The following is a 22,679-nucleotide window of genomic DNA, read 5'->3' as shown; positions in this document are numbered from 1 at the left end:
GGTACAATTTGGATTTGTGTGAACCGATGGGGATGGAATTCTGAAATTTGGAATTAAGATTAGTAGGTAGTTTTGGAAATCTGAACTTATACATATGTACTAAATTTGGTACAGATTGGATTTGGGAGAACCTATTAAAATGGTATTCTGAAATTCGGAAATAAGATTACTGTCGGAGTGTAGGATTGGGATATGGAGGTAGTTTTCGAAATTTGTACTTACAGGGTGAGATGAAAAATCTGGAACCAACTTCAGACTTCTGTCATTTCTAAGCCACTCGTCCGACAGATTATTATTATTCCAGTTACAGGTCATTATATTGTTTATAAGCGTACAAAAGCATTTTGGTGAGAATTTTCCAGAAAAAAAGTTATTCGTGATGGAATTCAAGCGTCGTAGTGTGATTTCTTTATATTTGGCTGGAAAACCGCATGTAGCTATAGTAGGATCTCTCTAACATTTAAATGTTAATAAATCTTTTGTGTCTCGTACAATCGCTCGTTACCGAGATACTGGTAGCGTAGCCCGACGTCAAGAAAGTGAACGGAAGAAAACAGCAACATCAGCAGAAATAGTTCGAAAAGTAAAGAAGCGACTTGATCGAAACCCGCGTCGCAGTGGCCGAAAAATGGCTCGTGAGTTGAACATATCGCAATATTCCATTCGACAAATATTGAAAAATGAGCTCGGGGTAAAGCCACTGGAATTCAAAAAGTGCAAGAACTTACACCGCAACAGAAAGAAAATAGACTCAACAGATCTAAAGAGTTGCTTCGCTTGGCCGCAAGTGATGGACTGCCGAATTTGGTTTTCTCCGATGAGAAAACATTCATTGTCCAGCAGTTTGTAAACAAACCAAATTATCGTGTTTACTTGTCAAATAGGTCTGCTGAAAATGTGCACCTTCGGTTGGCCACCGAACACAAGTGCCAGCCATGGCGATGGTATGGGCCGCCATAACAGCCGATGGTAATCGACCGTGGCATTAGAATAAATGCCAAATATTAGAGCGAAAATTAAATTGGTTACAAAATGAGATTCCTCGCTTCATTTCCAGCGCACAATGGCCACCAAAATCTCCGGATACAAATCCCTTGGACTATTGTGTCTGGAGTATTTTGGAAAGCAAGGATGGCACTAAAAAATACCAAAGTGTCGGTCACCTCAAGCAAGCGTTTCGCCGGGAATGGTCCAGAATACCGCAGAGCAACTTTCGGGCAGCGTGTGACAGTTTCATTGGCCGTTTTTCCATAATTCGTGCCAAAGGTGACCAATTCGAACAAATCTAAAATTATTCTAAAATTTGATGCTATTTCTGACATTCAATAAAATTTTTGAAAAAATGTACAAATTATGGAGTATGAATTTGTTTCAGTTTTTTTATCTCACCCTGTATGTGCACGAAAAGTACAAAATTGCATAAAAGGTTGGTATTGCGCGAAGGGATGCTGCTAGAAATCTGAAATTTGGCATTAGAATCACTGTTACTGTGTAGGGTTAAGATTGAAGGAGGTGATTTTGGAAATAAGTACTAAGTGGATAATTTTTTGTTGTTGGTTAAGGCATTGAGTTGTAAGTCTAAAATTTGGCATTAGGATCACCTTTTCGCGATTTGGTTGATACTAGGCGGAGATTTAAAAATACCTACCAAGTAGTACGAAAAGTACTAAATATTATGTACTTGGGTATTTGGAGAAGAAATACTACTGGAAATCTGAAATTTAGAGTAAGAGTCTTTAATGTTGTGAGGGATATATAAACTAAAGGGTTTTTCCAAAATTCGAACAATACGTGTACCAAAAGTACTAAAATGCACTAAATTTGGTACCATTTCAGGGGGGAATACTCCATTCAATTTCTTCTATCCTTTACTTTCCAAAATTCCACCTAACGCCCATTTGCAAATGAATGTTTCTGCCACACACACATCTATACATCACCGCATGTGATGAGGTTTTGCTGATGATGCCTCTACTCATCTGTGGCATGATATGCTGCTGCTGTTTTTGTTGTTCTGTTTTTTTCTTTCCAGATAAGGCTAAAGTGATTTATGCACCACCTGAGGTTTATTTGCCGTATGGTCAACCGGCTGTACTTGATTGTCATTTTCGCGCTAATCCACCGCTAAAAAATCTGAGATGGGAAAAAGATGGCCTACTCTTCGATTCGTATAATGTACCTGTAAGCGAGCCCGTTGCCATGAAGCGTTTCGCCCATCATGCGTAGCATAATCATAACTCTGTCACCGCTCCTAACCAGCATATACAAGCACCTCCAAATGTTCATACGGACAATTACGACTCCTTTGTGGACGAGCTGAAGGATGTCATTTCCTTCATCTCGTTCGTTTGTTGTTGTTTTTTTTTTTTTCTATTTGGTCCATACATTGTTTTGAGGTTATATGTTGTTGCCTCATGATGAGTCGACAGAGCTGATGATGAGCCGGAGCAGGATGATGATGATGATGATTGTGCTGCTATGGGCCATGGTTTTAATGTTTTGTTGTGGATATTATTGATGCCATTGTTGTACTTGTTGTTGTTATTGTCGTTTGCTTTCAGGGAGTCTTCTATAAAATGAACGGCAGTTTGTTCTTTTCCAAAGTAGATGAATCACATGCTGGCAGTTATACGTGCACGCCATACAACGATCTGGGCACGGACGGTCCATCTCCTGTCATTAATGTAATTGTTTTGCGACCACCAATATTCACAATAACACCGAAAGCAATTTACATACAAAAATTAGGCGAATCGGTCCACATGACATGTCAGGCGATCGATCGAGATGGCAGTAATCATCCATCAATTGAATGGAAGCGGGTGAGTACCGTCGGAATAACAATTGTTCGGAGTGGGCCGCAGTGTGTCCATGTGTAAAAATATATATGATTTTTGAGGGGTTTATCATGTTTGTGCATGAAAACACATACATTTGTGTGTATGTGTGAGTATGAAATAATGATATGGGCTATTTCTCACGGAAAAAGAAGTGGAAAATGAAAATAGAGGAGTTCGGAGAGGGTTCTTTCTTAAGAGTTCTTCTACCAATGGAAGACCTGTAAAAAGTCTTCAATGTATGGAAAACCCTTGAGGGGTCTTCTATCTATAGAAGACCAGTAAGAGGTTTTTAAGTATGGAAGATCCGTAAGAGGTCTTCTACCTATAGAAGACCCTTGGGAGGTATTCTTTATAAGGAAAACCCTTGAGGGGTCTTCTAGTTAAGAAGGCCCTTGAGATGTCCTCTAGCTATAGAAGACCCCGGAGAGGTCTCCTAAATATTGAAGACCCTTGAGAGATCCTCCAGCTATAGAAGATGCTTGAGATGTCTTCTATGTATAGAAGGCCCTTGAGAGGTCATCTTGCTATAGAAGACACTTGAGAAAACCTACAGTTATGCAAAATCCTTCAGATGTCTTCTATGTATAAAAGCCCCTTGAGAGGTCTGCGATATAGAGAAGATACTTGAGATGTCTTATAGCTATAGAAGACAATTGATAGATCGTTTAGCTTTAGAAGACCATTGAAAGGTCTTCTAGATTTAGAAGACCATTGAGAGGTCTTCTAACTATAGACGACCCTTGAGAGGTCTTCTAGCTATAGACGACCTTTGAGAGGTCTTCTAGCTATAGAGGACCCTTCTTCCACCTACAGAAGGCCCTTGAGAGGAGACCATTGAGTGGTCATCTAGATATAGAAGACCATTGAGAGGTCTTCTGGCTATAAAATACCCTTGAGAGGTCTTCTAGCTATAGACGACCCTTCTTCCACTTACAGAAGGCCCTTGAGAGGTCCTATAGCTATAGAAGACACTTGAGAGATCGTTGAGCTTTAGAAGACCCTTGAGAGGTCTTATAGTTATTGAAGGCCCTGGAGAGGAATTTTAGCTATAGACGACCCTTGAGAGGTCTTCTAGCTATGGAAGACCCTTAAGAGGTCTTCTAGCTATGGAAGACCCTTAAGAGGTCTTCTAGATATGGAAGACCTTTAAGAGAACTTCTAACTATAGAAGACATTGAGATGTCTTCTGGCTTTAGTAGACCATTGAGAGGTCTTCTTGATATAAAATTCCCTGGAGAGGTCTTCTGGCTATAGAGGACCCTTCTTCCACCTACAGAAGGCCCTTGAGAGGTCCTATAGCTTTAGAAGTGACTTGAGAGATCGTTGAGCTTTAGAAGACCCTTGAGAGGTCTTATAGTTATTGAAGGCCCTGGAGATGTATTCTAGCTTTAGAAGACCCTTGAGGGGTCTTCTAGCTATGGAAGATCCTTAAGAGATCTTCTAACTATAGAAGACATTGAGATGTCTTCTGGCTTTAGTAGACAATTGAGAAGTCTTCTAGATATAAAATACCCTGGAGAGGTCTTCTAGCTATAGAGGACCCTTGAAAGGTCAATCTATAGAAGAGCCTTGAGGGGCCTTCTAGCTTTAGAAGACCCTTGAGAGGCCTTCTAGCTTTAGAAGACCCTTGAGAGGCCTTCTAGCTTTAGAAGACCCTGAGGGGTCTTCTAGCTATTGAAGACCCTTGAGAGGTCCTCAAGCTATATACGATCCTTGAGAGGGAATCTAGATATACTAGAACCTTGAGAGATTTTCTAACTATATAAGCCCCTTCAGAGGTCTTCTAGCTATGAAATACCCTTCAAAGGTCTTATAGCTATAAAAGACCCTTGTCCTCTATATAAAAACTATTAACTATAAAGGACCCTTGGAAAGTCTTCTGACTATAGAAGACTCTTGAGAGGTAGAAGACCCTTGAGAGGTACTTTATCTATAGAAGACCCTTGAGAAGTCTTCTAGCAATAGAATACCCTTGCGAGGTATTCTTGCTATGGAAGAACCTTGGGAGGTCTTCTATCCATAGAAAACCCCTGAGAGGTCATCTAGTCATAGAAGGCTCCTGAAAGGTCTTCTATCTATAGGAGAACTATAGGACAAAAAAAAAAAAACCCTTGAGAGGTCTTCAATGCATTGACGTCCCTTGAGACTTGTGAGAGATCTATCTATCTATCTATCTATGACCCTGAAAAGGTCTTCTATCTATAGAACACCCTTTAGAAGTCTTCTTTATATAGCAGACCCTTTAGAGGTTTTTTTTTAGAATCGGGAGTTCTTCTAGCTATAGAAAACCCTTGAGAGGTCTAAGTGTGCATTGATTCTCAGAGTCAATCCTGCCTGACTTTTGTCTTTTCCTTACAGATTTTTTCTTAGCGATTGGCAAAATCAACCACATTTACTCATACAAGATTGTCATTTTATTTAATATTTAATTCCTTTCCGAGAGTGTGTGTGTGCCCGCATATTTCCTCCATACACATGTACATACACTCACACATGTGTACATATTTTCTCATTCGAGATTATTGTACTTTTGTTGATTCCGCTCCATACGCAGTGTGTTGATTTTATGTATTTTCAAACGTAAAATTTTACTTCTACTAAAGAAGATGATACACACGCACACATACACTCACTCACACACACACGCCATAAGTGGCTACAATAATAGGGCTCCGAAAATTGGCAGGTGTGTTTGCCAGAATATTAATGCAGACGCATTCAACGAACGAAGGCAACAATATTTTTGAGATAAGTGCAACTTTATATCGGTCATGTGGCCCAGTGTCCATTGAGTCATAAACCAATACTTTGTTATTCATGTTCCTCACATGTATGGCCACACACACATAAATTCACACATGTATGCTTGTATGTATATCATTTATATTGCACATTTGTCCCCCGAGAGCGGGAGAGAGAAGGGGCATTTTTCATGTTCCATTCATTTTTGGGCCCCTTTTTTAAAGCGTTAACTCCTACCGGAGTAATTTTTCAAATGCATGACATGCTCTCAGGATTCCTTACAATACTTGGAATTAACTAAATTTTGATGTTCCATCATACATGCAATGTTAATCCGATGAATCTGAGAAAGGATGGGAAAAGCCCAAAAGAGGAAACAATGGGTAGAGAAAGAGAAGGACGAAGATACTTTTCAAAAGCTCATTAAAATCAATGCATAAACTAGCCATAATTGGATGGTTTATCAGATGACATCAGAAATCTTTGTTAACATTTTGTTAATATTCCGTAAGAACCATAACTAAGGATCTGCCAGAGAGGAGGTCATCTTCTGAGGGTAGAATTTTAATCGAAGTAATAAACCATAATGGGGTTTTGGTCAATGACGATAACGACGAGGAGTGTTATTATGTGTCATGTATTGAACTGCAGCTGGAAGTTGTGAAATCATGTGATAGTATAACTCTTTGCAGATTTTAATGCAAAAAAAATATTGAAGGGTTCGTATATACATAATTAGGTAAGCTGAAGCTATTATTTGAAATTAAATAAATAGACAGCCGAACTTTCAATACTTCCCATCATAAAAAATGTGCCTCTAAAATTATCCTATCTATAGAACCTCCTTGAGATGGTCTTAAGAAGACCTTGAGAGGTATTCTATCTTAAGAGGACCCTTGAGAGATCTTCCATCTGTAGAAGACCTTTGAGAGAGACATATAAAGGGTGTCCCAATTAGAACATAATTTTGATATTTTAACAATTGCTGCATCAGTCATTAAAAAATGTAGTTGTAGTTGGGAAACCTCTTACAAAGATGAAAACCCTCATAGGCAATTTTTTGCCATGGGAAGTGGTACCCATTACGAACTCCAAATTCTAAACACATGAGGGTATACCAAAACGGCTCATGTTAATTCCATTTTTCTACCCTTCACCATAGTATGGAGGGTATATTAAGTTTGTCATTCCGTTTGTAACACCTCGAAATATACAATTTAGACGCGACAAAGTATATATTCTTGATCAGCATAGAATTCTATGTCGATTTAGCGATATCCGTCCATCTGTTCGTCTATCCGTCTCTCAATCTGTGGAAAAAATTAAGTAGGTTGATAAAATTTTACTCTGCAGGACTTTTGGTATTGAAAATGGGCCATGTAGGTCTAAGTTTTGGTATAGCCCCCATATAACGGCACCTCCCTATTTTCGGTATTTTGGTTATTTCAGCGACATTATTCACCGGAATAGTTTCACATTTGGAATTTGAAGTTCGCAATGGATAATACAGCCTAAGACAGAAAATTGTCTGTGCAGGTCTACGTCTTCGTATAGCCCCCATATAACGGCACATCCCTATTTTCGGTATTTTAGTGATTTAAGCGACATTATTCACCGGAATAGTTTCAAATTTGGTATTTGAAGTTCGCAATGAATAATACAGCCTAAGATAGAAAATTGTCTGTGCAGGTCTACGTCTTCGTATAGCCCCCATATTACGGTACCGATATTCGGTATTTTGGTGATTTAAGCGACCTTATTCACCGGAAATGTTTCAAATTTGGTATTTGAAGTTCGTAATGGATACTACAGCCTAAGAAAGAAAATTGTCTGTGCAGGTCCAAGTCTTCATATTGCACCCATATAATGGTATCTCCCGATATTCGTTTTTTTTTTTTTTTGATGATTTTAGCGCTTTTTTTTACCAGAATTATTTCAAAATTTTCATTTGAAGTTCGTAATGGGTACTACAGCCTGAAACAGAAAATGGTCTGTGCAGGTCCGGTTCTTCGTATGGCCCCTATATAATTTATATGACTTTAGCTACATTATTGACCGATTTTTTTTCAAGTTTCGCAGTTGAATATTGCCTTATGATAAAATTTGGCTATGCAGGTCCATGTCGTCATATAGACCCTAATATATCGGTTACATTAGGTAGCTTTAAGGTTTTCATAAAATTTTTAACGGATTTTTTTTTTTTTTTTTTTTTTTGAAAATTGCCAAATTCGTTTCAAATGGTGTAGGATGTTCAAAGTTCGACCCGGCCGAACTTACCGCTTTTTTACTTCTTTTTAATTCATTTTGGTCGGAAGCTAGACAAAATGAAATACAAACTCAATATATTCCTGGTGGAGGAAAAAATAAAAACTTGATTTTTTAAGGAAGAGCATAAAAATATCCATTTTAAGCTTTCGCTTGCAAAAATTCCTTATACCGAGTGAGTTCATCTAAGGACCAACTAGCCTTGAGTTATGGGGATTATTCGTGCTGGGTCTTATTGTGGCTATATAGGACCATGATAGAAGCTGAACAACTTAATCGTCAGACACCGTAAAGTGAACGAGAATTATTTCTTCATAGCAAATACTACTCGCATGGAAACGTAGGCAATATAAGAAATTTATTTGAACCATAGCGTACTTATTATTCGAGACTTGCAAAAAAATTTGAGTGGAATATGTGGCGGGAGTTTCCGAACCCTGGCATGTTAAAACCCTTGATTTTCAAATGTCAACTCTCAGTGGAAATGTGACAATTTATTTCAACAATGGATGAAACGGGGGTTTTTAAGAAAGGATTTTTTAAAGACTCTCTGGTAATGAATGGAATATTATTTATAGGCTGCACAGCTCAAAAAGGGTTATGTAAGAAAATCTCTGCAGGGGCTATCTGACATATTTTCTAAAATGTGGAATTAATGCAAATTTTTCAAGGACCAACAGAGCTTTTAATGTGGATTTTTAAAAGTATTTTTAGAGGTACTATCAGATCTATCAACGAGGAGTTTTATTAATATTCTTTTCTGGAACCATCAGAGGTCTGAAAGGAAATATTCTAAATATTTCTTTGATAATTTTTAGAAATATTTTTTTCTGAAACTTTGACTATTTAAGAATATATTTTTCAAGGAATATCAAGCCTCTTATCTATCAGAGTTGTGAAACTTGGATTTTTAGGAATATTTTTTTCAAGGACAGTCGAGCTTTGAAACCTGATTTTTGTGAACAATGTGAGCTAGAAAGAGTGGACTGTTAAGAATAGAACTATTAGAACTTTGAAACGTGGATTTTCAAAAATATTTCTTCTAGGACTAATATAGCAAAGAGGATTTTTAAGAATATTTTTTTCATATACTATCAGAGCTCTGAAATCTGATTTTATGTGAGTATTATTGCAAGGACTATTAGTGCTCTGGAATGTCGTTTTTTAGGGATCATTCGACCTCTCAAACTTGGATTTTTTTAAAATATTTTTTTAAAAACTATAAAAGCTTGGAAATGTGCAATTTCAAAAATATTTGTTAAAGGATATTCAGGGCTTTTAGTTATGGATTTTTAGGAAGACTTTTTTCTAAACCTATTAGAGGTAAGAAACGTAGACTTTTAAAAACATTTTTAAAGGACTATCAGAACCCTTAATATGGGAATTTTTATAAATAATATTCCGAAGACTATCAGAGCTCTGAAACGTGGATCCTGTGCAATATTTTTCAAGGAATATTAGGCCTCTAAATTGTCGATTTTGTATACCCTAACACCTAACCCCTCGAAATATTCCTTTCTGGCCGAGAGAAGTCATTCTAGGTATGTTTGTCCGTCTATCCATGTTAAGTTATAATCTTCACGAAATTGCACGGAGTTGGAGTTAGGGTCAGACAGAAGCCTATTGTTTTTGAAGATGTTCAAAGATATTAAGTCGTTCAAATAGACAAAAAAAAAATTGTCTTTGCATTTGCTTTAAACGTATATGTATATGGGAGCTGTATCTGTATCAGAACCGATTTTCTCTAAATTTGATGTACTTACTTCCAGACTGAATTCGGTCGGATGTGCCAAAATTCAAGTCATTTGGAATAATATTGGCCATTTGGTGCACAATTAACCCGAAATCGGTTGAAAATATATATTGGAAGTATAACCGCAAATCGGATGAAACATATATATATGGGAGCTATAGCTATATCTGAACCAAATTTGAAGCACTAGCTCCTAAACTCATTTGGACCGAAATTGAACATTTGGTGCACAATTAACCCGAAATCGGTTGAATATATATGGGAGCTATATCTAAACCTGATCCGATTCTCACCAATTTCAATAGGGTGCGTCCTTGGGCCGAAGAAATATTGTTTGCAAAATTTCATCTCATCTTCATCTCTCTAAATGAGACCTGCATATTCTTCACAAAAATACATTGAAAGACAGACGGATGGACAGGCAAAGAGACTGACTTGCATAAATCGACTCAGAAAGTGATTCTACGAGGATTCTCAAAAGTAACTATGGGTCTATCTCGTTTCTATCTCCATTTTACAAGCAAATGCACAAAGACAACACCACGATGTGGTGTAGGGTATAAAAATCTGATAACAATTGTTTTAAAATCTTAAAAATACCGAATATAGGGAATTTCCGTTATATCGGCGTCTACACCTGCATAGGCAAATTTTGTCATGGGCCATTGTAATATTAAAATACGAAACTTGAAACAATTCCGGTGAATAATGTCGCAATAACATGAAAATACCGAAGATATTGAGGTACCGTTATATGGGGATATACGAAGACCTGGACCTTTATAGGCATTTTTCTGTCACACAGTGTACAGGGTTGCCCATATTCGACTGACCCATGACTATTTGGACCCATTCCAATCGACGAGGCTTGTCCGCAGGCAACATTCTTTGCGTCAATTGAATTTTGTACGGGAACAAATGCAAATCAATGCGAATAATCCCTTGTAAAGTGGACCGAGCCATGCCCAACTGCTGAGAACGGCGTTTTTGGGATGTTCTTGGGGACCTCTCAACACTGGCTCGTACGGCAGCGATATTCTCGGCCGATCACCTTTGTCAGCTTTAAAATGGCCTCTTCGGATTAGAAAGAGCCTTACCAGTCGAAAATTTTTCGTATAAACGCTGAATGGTGTTCTTAGAAGGCGCACTTCTCACATTTTTTAATGTTTTAAAAGCACGTTGAGTTTTCACAATTGACTTCTTCTGTTGAATGTAAATTTCAACTATTTCGCGTGGCATGTATTGGTTCATGACGCTTCAAACGCGGTATGTCATTAAGCGATGTGACATCTCTGTCAAAAGTTATGGCGTTGCCAAATGGGTCCGTCGAATATGGACAACCCTGTAGTACCTATTATGTACTTCATATAGGAAACTTGAAACATTCCTGCGAATAATGGTTATATGGGGGCCATACCTAAACGTGGACCTACATAATATATTTTCAATACCAAAAGTCCTGCAGACCAAACACACATTTGAGTCAAATTTTATCAACCTACTTCAATTCGTTCGGAAGCTAAAGTGATTTCCACAGACGGACATAAAAACGGATGACTATCGCAAAATCGACATAAAATTTATACTGATCAAAAATATATATACTTTGTGTATATTTCGTGGAATGACAAACTTAATATACCCTCCATACTATGGTGGAGGGTATAAAAAATTATGGATTTAATTTTTTTCTGATTGTGATTCTAACATTTGTAATCTATATTGGAATATTTCAAATAATAATAATAACATTTCCATTACAGAAAGATGGCATGCCCCTACCGGCCGATCGAGCCATTGTCGAGGATGGAAATCTAACATTAACCGGTCTAACTGAACAGGATCGTGGCATTTACGAATGTGTGGCCACAAATGAAGCTGCCACAATAACCGCCGAAACAGAGTTGATGATAGAAAACATTGCACCTAGGCCACCATACAATTTGACAGCTAACAGCACGGAGACATCCATAACCATAAGATGGCAACCAGGTAAGGTGTTCCACACTCAAAATAAATCCTTTGCATTAACAACCTTCCAGCCGAAATAGCATTAATTTGTCTCTCTCTCTCTCTAAAAAAAATCAACAAGGCTAATATTGCATAACATTATTATTTGAATAACAACTGATATGTATGTGTGTAGTTGTAAATGTGTGCCTGTGTGTGTGCAACTTCACAAAATGTATAAAATATGCATAATTTAAGGGCTTGATGACCACCATCAGCCGCACCACCTTCACTTCATGAAAAGAATGCAGACGCAACGTACATCTGGCATAGTTGCTACCTTTATTGTCAGCTTCATAAAAAAATGGGAGTCCTCAGAAAAAACATCCTCCATGACGACATTTTGTTTTTCGTATTTTTGTTTTTGTTTTTCGGTGGTTGAATCAAAAAATAACAGGTGGCTGCAATGTAAAGGAGTGATGTAAGTGGCCGGAATTTTGCAAAAATGCTGATGTGTCACAAAATGAATTGTTCATATTTTTCCATATTGGAATATGCATTTCCTTTTTTTGTGGGTTCCTGGTTTGTTTTTTTTTTTTTTTGTGGCTTTTTGCTTATTTGGCATGAAAAGACCTGTTTACGAAGTAAATATGATGCTGTCGTGTTTGTTTATTCAACAATGGTAGTAGAATGTAAAAAATGTTCACTTGGAAAATATTTTTTTTTTTTTGTTATCAAAAATATACGTAGATGCATGTTCAGGTATATTTTAAAGGAAAGGGTTCGGAGATTTTTTTGGTGAAATTTAAAAAAAAATTACCCAAAATGTAAATATTGTTACTTTTAATAACGTATTGAAAATTGACCTGATGGAATAAGGAAAAAATTAAGTTTTTTAATCAATTGGATAAAATAAGTTATATCGATCCTTGACAAGTTAAGGTTATGACAATAGATAATAATTCATCCTTTGACGAATAAACATATGTAGGAGACAATGTGTTTTTTTACTCTCAATGTCAAGTACTCGCTACTTTTTGAGCGAAAAGTCCACCTTATATTCCTTCCAAAAGTTCGCGTTAGGCCTTTTTTACCCTCCACCATGCATAGTATGAAGAGTATATTAAGTTCGTCATTCCATCTCTAACACATCGAAATAATAATTTGATACCTAACAAAGTATATATTGTCTTGATCAACGTAAAATTCTAAGACGATTTAGACCTGTCCGTCCGTCCGTCTGTCCATCTGCCAAAACGAATCTCAGTCTTTTGTCTGCAGGCAGGTCAAGTTCGGTCAAGATGGGCTACATCGGTCCACGATATCATATAGCCCCCATATAACAGTACACCCTGATATTTGGTATTTTGATAACTGTAGCCAAATTGTTCAATAAAATTGTCTGAAAATCCACAAAAGGAGTTCCTTCTGAGTACTTTACCCCCTGAAAGGGTATTGTCTATAGCCCTCATAGAGCGGTACCTCTCTATATTCGGTATTTTGATGATTTAACCACATTTTTTTTTCAATGGAATTTTTTGAAATTCTACACAAGGACTTCTTTGTGAGTACAATAACCCCTGGAAGAGAATTCCGCGATATCGTACATCCCCTATATAAGGGTGCCTCCCGATAATCGACATTTTAATAATTGTAGCCAAACTTGTTAATGGAATGGTCTGAAATCCACTCAAGGAGTTCCTTCTGAATTCTTAACCCCCTAGAAGGGAATTGTCTATATGGTCCTACGTTTAGTATAGCATCCCAATAACGTTACATCCAGATATTCGGTATTTTCATGATTTTAGCGACATTATTCAGCGAAATTGTTTCAAATTTCGTATTTGAGGTTCGGAATTTTTACTACAGGCTATGACAAAAAATTATTTAAACAGGACTACGTCTTCGTATAGCCACCATATAAAGCTTTTAATTTGAGAGGTATTCTTCGACGGGATTTTATTGACATTTTTTTAGTTTCTTCAAAATGGTGGAGTGTATAAAAAAGTTCGGCCGAACCTAGCTGTTATTTTTTTACTTGCTAGTACTTAATTTACATATTACACAAGTTTTCCCTTTTTTTCGGGAAAAAATAATAGGAAAATGTTTACCTCTTACACCAAAAAATCTCTAAAACAATCCTAACCTCGCCATCCTAGACACCAACCGTGATCCAAAATTAGTTCAGTTTATTCTTTTTCCAAGAACTATAACGCATATTTCCAAACCCACCTCCAAATCTGAACCACAGGCCCCAATAGTGACAACGATATATCAAATTACAAATATATATCAAATGTCAGAATTTCAGATATAATCCTTCACCCAATATAATTTAAGTACGATTTTGTACTTTTCGTACAATTATAGTACATATTTCCAAAACCATTACCATATCTCAATTCCAGACACCAACATAGACCTCAATATAAAATTTGTGGATTCCACCCCAATATTCACCCAATATTGTACCATTTAGTACTTCTCAACAATTATAGAACCCATTTCCACAACCACCTGCATATCTCAATCTCAAATCTCAATCCCAAATACCCATTTGAAAACCACATCTTTATCACAAACCAACCACAAATAGAGACCCCAATAAGAAATTTCAAAATTTCATCTTCATTCGTTCACCCTAAACAAACTTTTTCAAATTGGGCAGAATTTAGCATAATTCGAATAATTTGTACGCATTTTCAAAGCTACCTTTACTTTCCAACTTTAATTTTCATACAAAATTTCAAGTTTTTAGCTTTATCCGTTCCCACTGTACCAAATGGTATCATTTCAGAAGTTTAGTATCATTTTAAAACATTTCCTAATTTTGAATTTCCAATAACCCTATGGTGCACCTCTCCTGCACTCAATCAGTGACTATCATTCCAAATTACAGAATTCCAGCTCTCCTAAAATTTAAATTGTACTAAATGTAGTACCATTTAGTACACATAAGTCCAATTTTCTATAACTATCTACACCATAAAGTGCAATAGAAATCTTATTTTCGAATTTTAGGATTCCAACTCTATTGGTTCACCCAAAATTTAAATTGTACCAAATTTAGTACAATTTAGTACACAGTAAATTTTAAAACTATCCACATTTCTCAGTCCTAGAATGCAATAGTAATCTTATTTCCAAAATTCAGGATACCAGCTCTATTGGTTCGCTCAAATCCAAATTGTGCCAAATTTAGTACCATTAAGTACTCTTAAGTACGAATTTTCATAACTACCTACAACATACAGCCCAACAGAAATCTTATTTTCAAATTTTACCGGTTCAGCCAAAATTTAAATTGTACCAAATTTAGTAGCTCTTATTACCCATAAGTACGAATTTCAAAACTGCCTAAATTCCTCAGTCCTAGATTAAAATAGTAATCTTTTTTCTAAATTGCTGAATTTCAGCTCTATCGGTTCACTTAAATCGTAATTGTAATAAATTTAGTACCATTTAGTACTTTTACATGCACATAAATATAAATTTCGAAAAACCCCTCCATATCCCAATTTTATATTCGGCCAGTAAAATTAATTTCAAATTTCAGCTCCATCCGTTCCTCCACATTCAAATTGTATATTCAGGATACCAACTCTATTGGTTCACCCAAATCCAAATTGTTCCAAATTAAGTACTATTCAGTACACTTCAGTAGAAATTTTCATAACTACTACAGCATACAGCCCAATAAAAATCTTATTTACAAATGTCAGGATTCAAAAGCTACTGGTTCACTCAAAATTTAAATTGTACCAAATTTGGTACCATTTAGTACACATAAGTATGAATTTCCTAAATTTGATTATATTCTTCAACGAAATAGTCAAAAGTGCGTCTTTCCTGTATTTGTGAACTCTACAAAAAGTCACTAAAATGGACATTTTCGTATTTTGTCTATAAAAGTTGGAAACTCCTTCACACATTGAATATTTTTGGATGGCCATCCAACTGCTTGGCTTTTGCAATGTCCGATAACCCCCATAATTACGACCTGCTGACAATTTTGCAGTTTTTTGGTCCATTTCAACCCCTAAATATATGGCGATCATCTCCAAAAAGAGTAGGCTTCTATTCTGACCCTCATCTTATCCCCATGCAAAATTTCGTAAGGATCGGGCCATAAATGCGATCTGTATATGATATCCTGATATCCTAACTACTTAGTTTAGTTAGCTGTAGAAATATTACCAAATGTTTAATTCAAAATGAAAATATGCCAAAAATATGACAAAATTGAAAAAATATGAGAAAATATTACAAAATCAATATTTTCATCTTTAGAAAGATATTTTTATGAGATTTTTTAGACGTTTTTCCTTTCCTGTCAAGAGGCCATTCTGAATTAATGAGAACTGTCGAAATCAGTTCAGCCGTTCCCGACATATATGAGATCTTTCAAGCATATCTTCTTTGATAGACATATATATCGCATATATTTGCTATATATTCGATTTTTTGGATTTTAACGTCAATGTAAAGATCAGAAGTAACCTTGTCATGGCTTTGTGATTTCGCCGGGATTTAAAATATTCGTGGTTTTATGAAAAATTTTGAATTTTTTCAACAAAAAAGATATGGCCTATTTTACCCGCTAAATATTATCCGATGACCACCCAATTTGGTAGGGTTCTTCCCCGCCCTAAACTCTAGCTACATGCGAAATTCCGCGTCGATTGGTCTATAATTGCGACCTGTATAGCTACTGCAAAATCCGAAATTTTTTCAGTATTTGGTCCATTTCAACCCCTAAACATTTGGCGATCATCTCCAAAAGAAATAGGGTTCTATTCTGACCCTAGTCCCACCTCCATTCTAAATTTCGTGAAGATCGGACCATAATTGCGACCTGTAGAGTGATTACAAATTAACATGGACAGACGGACAGACGGACAGACGGACGGACGGACATACATAGCTAGATCGACTCAGCTCGGCGAGCTAGGAAGATCTATATATACTTTCCTATGTGGGAAATCAATATTTCGTGGTGTTACATAATTTTTGGCCCAATCAAACTTATAATACCCCCAACACATAGTGTTGTAGGGTATAAAAATCGGTGAATAATGTAGCTAAAATCATCAAAATTCCGAATATAGGTGGCGTTATATTGGGGCTATACGTAGACGTGGACCTGTACAAACAATTTTCTGTCATAGGCTGAAGTATCCCTTACGAAATTCAAACACCAATTTTGAAGCAATTCCGGTCAATAATATCGCTAAAATCATCAAATCACCGAATATCGGAGGGTACCGTTATATGGGAGCTATATGAAGACGTGAACCTGCACAGAAAATTTTCTGACTTAGGCTGTAGCATCCATTTCGAACTTCAAATACAAAATTTGAAACAATTCCGGTAAATTATGTCGCTTAAATCATCAGAATACCGAATATCGGGGGGTACCGTTATATGGGGGCTATACAAAGAGGACAGACAATTTTCTGACATAGGCTGTAGTACTCATTGGGAACTTCAAATACCAAATTTGAAACAATTCCGGTGAATAATACCGAAAAAAGGGAGGTACCATTATATGGGGGCTATGCCAAAACGTGGACCTACATTACCAATTTTCAATACCAAAGGTCCTGCAGACATAATACACATTTGAGTAAAATTTTATCAACCTACTTCATATTGTTCGGAAGCTAGAACGATTTTCACAGACGAACAGACGGATATATGGACGGACAGAGCTAAATCGACATAAAATTTTACGCTGATGAAAAATATATACTTTGTGGGGTCTAAAATGTATATTTCGAGGTATGGTATTACGGAATGACAAACTTAATACAGGGTTGCCCATACTCGACGGACCTTTGGGCCCATTGGGCCCATTCCAATCGACGAGTCTTGTCCGCAGGCAACATTCTTTGCGTCAATTGAATTTTGTATGGGAACAAATGCAATTCAATGCGAATAATCCGTTGTAAAGTCGGCCGAGCCATGCCCAACTGCTGAGAACGGCGTTTTTGGGATGTTCTTGGGGACATCTCAACACTGGCTCGTACGGCAGCGATATTCTCGGCCGATCGCCTTGGTCGACTTTTATATGGCCTCTTCGGATTAGAAAGAGCCTTACCAGTCGAAAATTTTTCGTATAAACGCTTAATGGTGTTCTTAGAAGGCGCACTTCTCACATTTTTTAATGTTTTAAAAGCACGTTGAGTTTTCACAATTGACTTCTTCTGTTGAATGTAAATTTCAACTATTTCGCGTGGCGTTTATTGGTTCATGGTAAAAATCTGCTTGGACTGACGCTTCAAACGTGATATGTCATTAAGCGATGTGACATCTCTGTCAAAAGTTATGGCGTTGCCAGATGGGTCCGTCGAATATGGGCAACCCAGTATACCCTCCATACTATGGTGGAGGGTATAAAACAAAACAGCGTTATCTGACCCCTTCGGACCAAGAGTGACCCTTACCCAAAATTTGAAGATTTAGCTTCAGCCGTTTCGTCAGGTCGTTGACGAATCTTAAGTTATGTCAGTCAGTCAATTACTTTACTCCTCATTAATATATATCACCCTATTCTCCATATTTATATATCTGTCGGAACACCGTCCGATACTTTTCAAAATGTTTATTTTAGATTCATTAAAATCTTTTATATTCAGTCATTTAACTATTCGTGCCAATTCAGTTTCTTTTAATTTTAACATTTAAATTGATTTCTTTAAAATAACCTCCCTCTCTCTCTCTCATTCTCTCACCTGTTCCATATGCACATCTCCTCTCTTTATCTATAAATCTATAAATTTTAATCCAAAACTAAAATATGCCATAAGTCCACAACACAATGCCACACGGTAAAGTTAGTTCATAACCTTTTGTAAATAAATTCAAGTGATTAGGAAAATACTTTTATGCCATTGTCATCATCATTATTAGATATTTGTGTCCGTTGGCCGTCCGTCCGGCCATTCGACGCGTCTGTCTTTCATTTCAAAATAAGGGATTAAATTTAATTGCTTAATCATCTGAAAATCGAAACATAATTCTTTCTTTTTTTGTTGTTCAATAATCTCTGTGGAAGTTTGCGTTAAATGCTTCACCGATACTAAGAGATAAAATAAGATTTGTTTTCTCTGTGTGTGTGTGTGTGTTGGTGTGGTTGTGTGTGTCAAAGGATTTCCTGGTTTGGTTTTCTTTTATTCATTCATTCATTCAACTTCATTGAAATTGAATTGCATTGATAGACTTTATAACAACAACGACAACAATCTTAATGTGATTAATGCATTGGAATGAACTGCATTTATGCTTTCGGGGCTCTTCTTCGAGGAAAGAAAGGACGACATATTAGGACAAATATAAACGACCATAAGGTGGTTTTTATTTGAATTTAGTCAATTATTTCCACATTGAATGGAGAGATAATATCTTGTCAGGGTGGTAGGTGGAGAGAAGTTTTAAGGTTCCCAAATCAAAATAATAAGTCCGAATTTTTTATGAAAAAAAATCAAATTTTAAGTTTCTTTAAAGGGTCCCAGGTATCGGGTTTTTGCCACGTCCATGTGCAGAGATATTTATGTACATATTTATTTCTTTAAACATATGTCTTTTCTTCGAATGGCATTAAAGAAATGAAGTAAATCCAATGCAAATATATGTTTATTTCAATTTAATTGTCAAAATAAATATGTTCGAAGGCCGAGAATACAAATAAAGTATTAAATTTATTAAAACGTAAGCATTTTTAAAAAGATTGATGGGCTATTGGTTGCATAATTTTGTTTGTGCCAAATGATATCATTGACTTGAGCGGAGAGTAATGGAGTTACTTAATTTTTCAAAGTCAGCGAAACATTAAAATGTTTAAATACAACTAAAAATACCCTCAGCCATTGTTCGACTATTTAAAAATATTTGTCCTTCTGTTATGATTATTAAAATATTTAACCCCTTATGCAATAGGTTCCGAAGAAATGGGAGAATATAGGCCATTTCGTACCGGACCGAAATAAATATGATATAAATATTACGACGTGCTAGGTTTGGACTGTGTTGTGTTGATGGAAATATAGGGATGTACCAAGTCTTGAATGTTAGTGGAAATAATGGGATGTGTGAAATATAAAGAGAACCTGATGTTTATTGCGGATTTTATAAACGTTTTGGTTATTCAAAACATGGACCCTTTGTGGGGGAGGTACCAGAAGGAATTGTCCGATCTCTACCGTTTTTATAACAGATCTTGTGTTGATAGAAATATTCGGATGAGCCAAGTCTAAATGGAATCGGATGTTAACTTCGCGTCTTTGAGCTTAAAGGTTATTCAAAATTTTGAGCTTTTGTTGTAGAGGTACCAGGAGGAATATACCGATGTATTCCGTCTTAACATCGGATCCTGGGTTTATAAAAAACCTTGGGTTAATAAAATTATTGGGATGTGCGAAATTCGAAGACAATCGGACTTTTACATCACATTTTATAAGAGTTTTAATTATTCAAAATGTTGACTCTTTGTGGGGGAGGTACCTGTTGGAGTGGACCGATACTTTCCATTTTCGCACCTGACCTAGAACTGATGCAAATATTAGGATTTGCAAAGTTGTAGCAAAATCAGATTATCGTTTCTTTTTCTGTGCAAAAAATATTTTTTGAAAATTTCGAACTTTTATGGGTGAGGTACCAGGAGGAGTGGACAGGTATATTCCATTTTTTCACCAGACCTTGGGTTAATGAAATTATTGGGATGTGTGAAACTTGAAGACAATCAAGAGTTCACATCACATTTTATAAAAGCTGTAATTATTTAAAATGTTGACCCTTTGTGGGGGAGGTACCTGATGGAGTAAACCGATATTGTCCATTATCGCACCTGACCTAGCACTGATGAAAATATTAGGATTCGCAAAGGTGAAGCAAAATCGGATTACCCTTTTCTTTTTGCGCAATAATTTATTTTCTTTGAAAGTGTTAACATTTTGTGTGGCAGGTGGACCGATAGTGCCCATCTCCGAACTCGATCTAAGTTTGATAATAATATTTGATATAATATTACCAACTTTTGATCAAATCGGATACTCCCTTCGAGAGATATCGTGCGCACCAGCGAGCCAGACAGACAGACTTGAAGCAACTTGATTGAAACCCGCGTCGCAGTGTTCGAAAAATGCCTCGTGAGCTGAACATGTCGCAATATTCCATTCGGCAGATATTGAAAAATGAGCTCGGGGTAAAGCCAATGAAATTCCAACAAGTGCAAGAACTTACACCGCAACAGAAAGAAAATAGACTCAAAAGAGCTAAAGAGTTGCTTAGCTTGGCCGAAAGTGGTGAACTGCCGAATTTGGTTTTCTCCGATGAGAAAACATTCGTTGTCCAGCAGAGCAGTTTTTAAACAAACAAAATGATCGTGTTTACTTGCCAAAGATATCAGCTGAAAATTTGCACCTTCGGTTTGCCACCAGGACTCAAGCGCCGGCCATTGTGATGGTGTGGGCCGCCATAACAGCCGATGGTCACTCTCCGCTCGTATTAAACGACCGTGACATCAAGATAAATGCCGAATATTGTCACGAAAATATTCTGGAGGGCGTATTGAAGCCTTGGGTTTGCAAATATTTTGGCCGCAGACCTTAGATATTTGGTACCAGATATTTTATCGAACTCGGAAATACCTTTGCCAAATTTTATCTAGATCGGCTAAGATTTGGATATAGCTCCTATGTATATATCCTTAATCCGAGGTTTACTGTGCATATAATGTTTAATATCACCCCAAATGTAGTAAAATTTGGGTCGTACGTTTTTATTTGGTGGAACTCGGCTCCGATATATACTTTTTATATCCTCGATCCACTCCATCCAAGTACCTCCCCCAAAAATAATCAAAATTTTGAATAATTACAACTCTTGTAAAATGTGATGTAAAAGTCCGATTGTCTTCAAATTCACACATCCCAATATTTATATTAACCCAAGGTCTGGTGTTGAAATGGGCAAAATCGGTCCACTCCTTCTGTTAACGACCCCACAAATGGTCGAAATTATAATAAAAAAAATATTTTTTCTGCACAGAAAGGAAGCAATAGTCCAATTTTGCTCTAATTTTGCAAATCCTAATATTTGCGTCAGTTCTAGGACTAGTGCCAAAATGGAAAGTATTGGTCCACTCCATCAAGTGCCTCTCCCACAAAGCGTCAACATTTTGAATAATTATAACTCTTAAAAAATGTGATGTAATAGATCGATTGTCTTCAAATTTCACACATCCTACTATTTTTATGACCCCAAGATCTTCTAGTAAGACGGAATATATCGGTCCACTCTTTCTGGTACCTCCCCTACAAATGCTCAAAATTTTGAATATCCATGAAGTTCATAAAAAGCGAAGTCAACATGCGATTCCATTCCAGACATGGTACATCTCAATATTTCTCTTATTAAGATGGTAGAGATCGGAAAATTTCTTCTGCTACCTGTCCCACATAGGGTTCAAAATTTTGAAAAACATAACGCTCAAAGAAAACGAAATAAGCATTTCACACATACAAACATTTTTGCTAGCACAAGATCTATTGTGAAGATGATATATAGCATCTGCGAACCCCTTCTGGTGCCTCACCCACAAAGGGACAAACATTTCAATACTTTTATCTGTCATAAATTGCAAAACAACTCAGGGATTCTTTAAAACTTGCTATATCTAAATATATGTCTCTCATCCAGAATCCTGAGAGGAATATGGAATTTATGATTTCCCCTAAATTGGATATAAATGTTCGATTTACGTGTATATATATATATATATATATACTTTTTTACTTGTTTTTTCTCATGAAATTTTATGAGGACTGTAATGAATTTTCCATTGAATTTTGAGGGGGACTTTTTAGGTTATTGGATCATATTGATTTTTTTTTTTTTGTGGAAAATTCATCGTTTATGTTTAAATTAAACCAGTTAAAAAGTCTTAAAGTCGGGCGGGGCCGACTTTATGATACCCTACACCACTTTGCTAATTTAGTAGAGTTCCGCATAACAATTAAAAGTTTTTTATGGAAGAATTCACGCTATGATTATAATTATTATTTAAAGTTCAAAGGACTAAATATGCCGAAGCATTTGTATCTTTTAAATTCGGACTTGTGTTGCCAATT

General features: G+C 36.4%; 1 protein-coding gene across 2 annotated transcripts in view; it reads left to right on the top strand.

Annotated features, from left to right (window-relative positions):
• Positions 1-22,679, top strand: part of LOC101900777 (protein borderless) — a 97,908-nt gene that overhangs the window by 63,748 nt on the left and 11,481 nt on the right. For both annotated transcript variants that reach the window (XM_005178222.4, XM_005178220.4), the window contains exons 5-7: positions 2,033-2,181; positions 2,562-2,822; positions 11,364-11,592. In XM_005178222.4, coding sequence (XP_005178279.1) covers positions 2,033-2,181; positions 2,562-2,822; positions 11,364-11,592 — 639 coding nt within the window. The remainder of the gene's footprint in view (positions 1-2,032; positions 2,182-2,561; positions 2,823-11,363; positions 11,593-22,679) is intronic.

This window comes from Musca domestica, unplaced genomic scaffold, assembly GCF_030504385.1.
Source record: "Musca domestica strain aabys unplaced genomic scaffold, Musca_domestica.polishedcontigs.V.1.1 3, whole genome shotgun sequence".
Classification (NCBI taxonomy): Eukaryota; Metazoa; Arthropoda; class Insecta; order Diptera; family Muscidae; genus Musca; species Musca domestica.
This window is presented reverse-complemented; position numbering and strand designations above follow the sequence as displayed.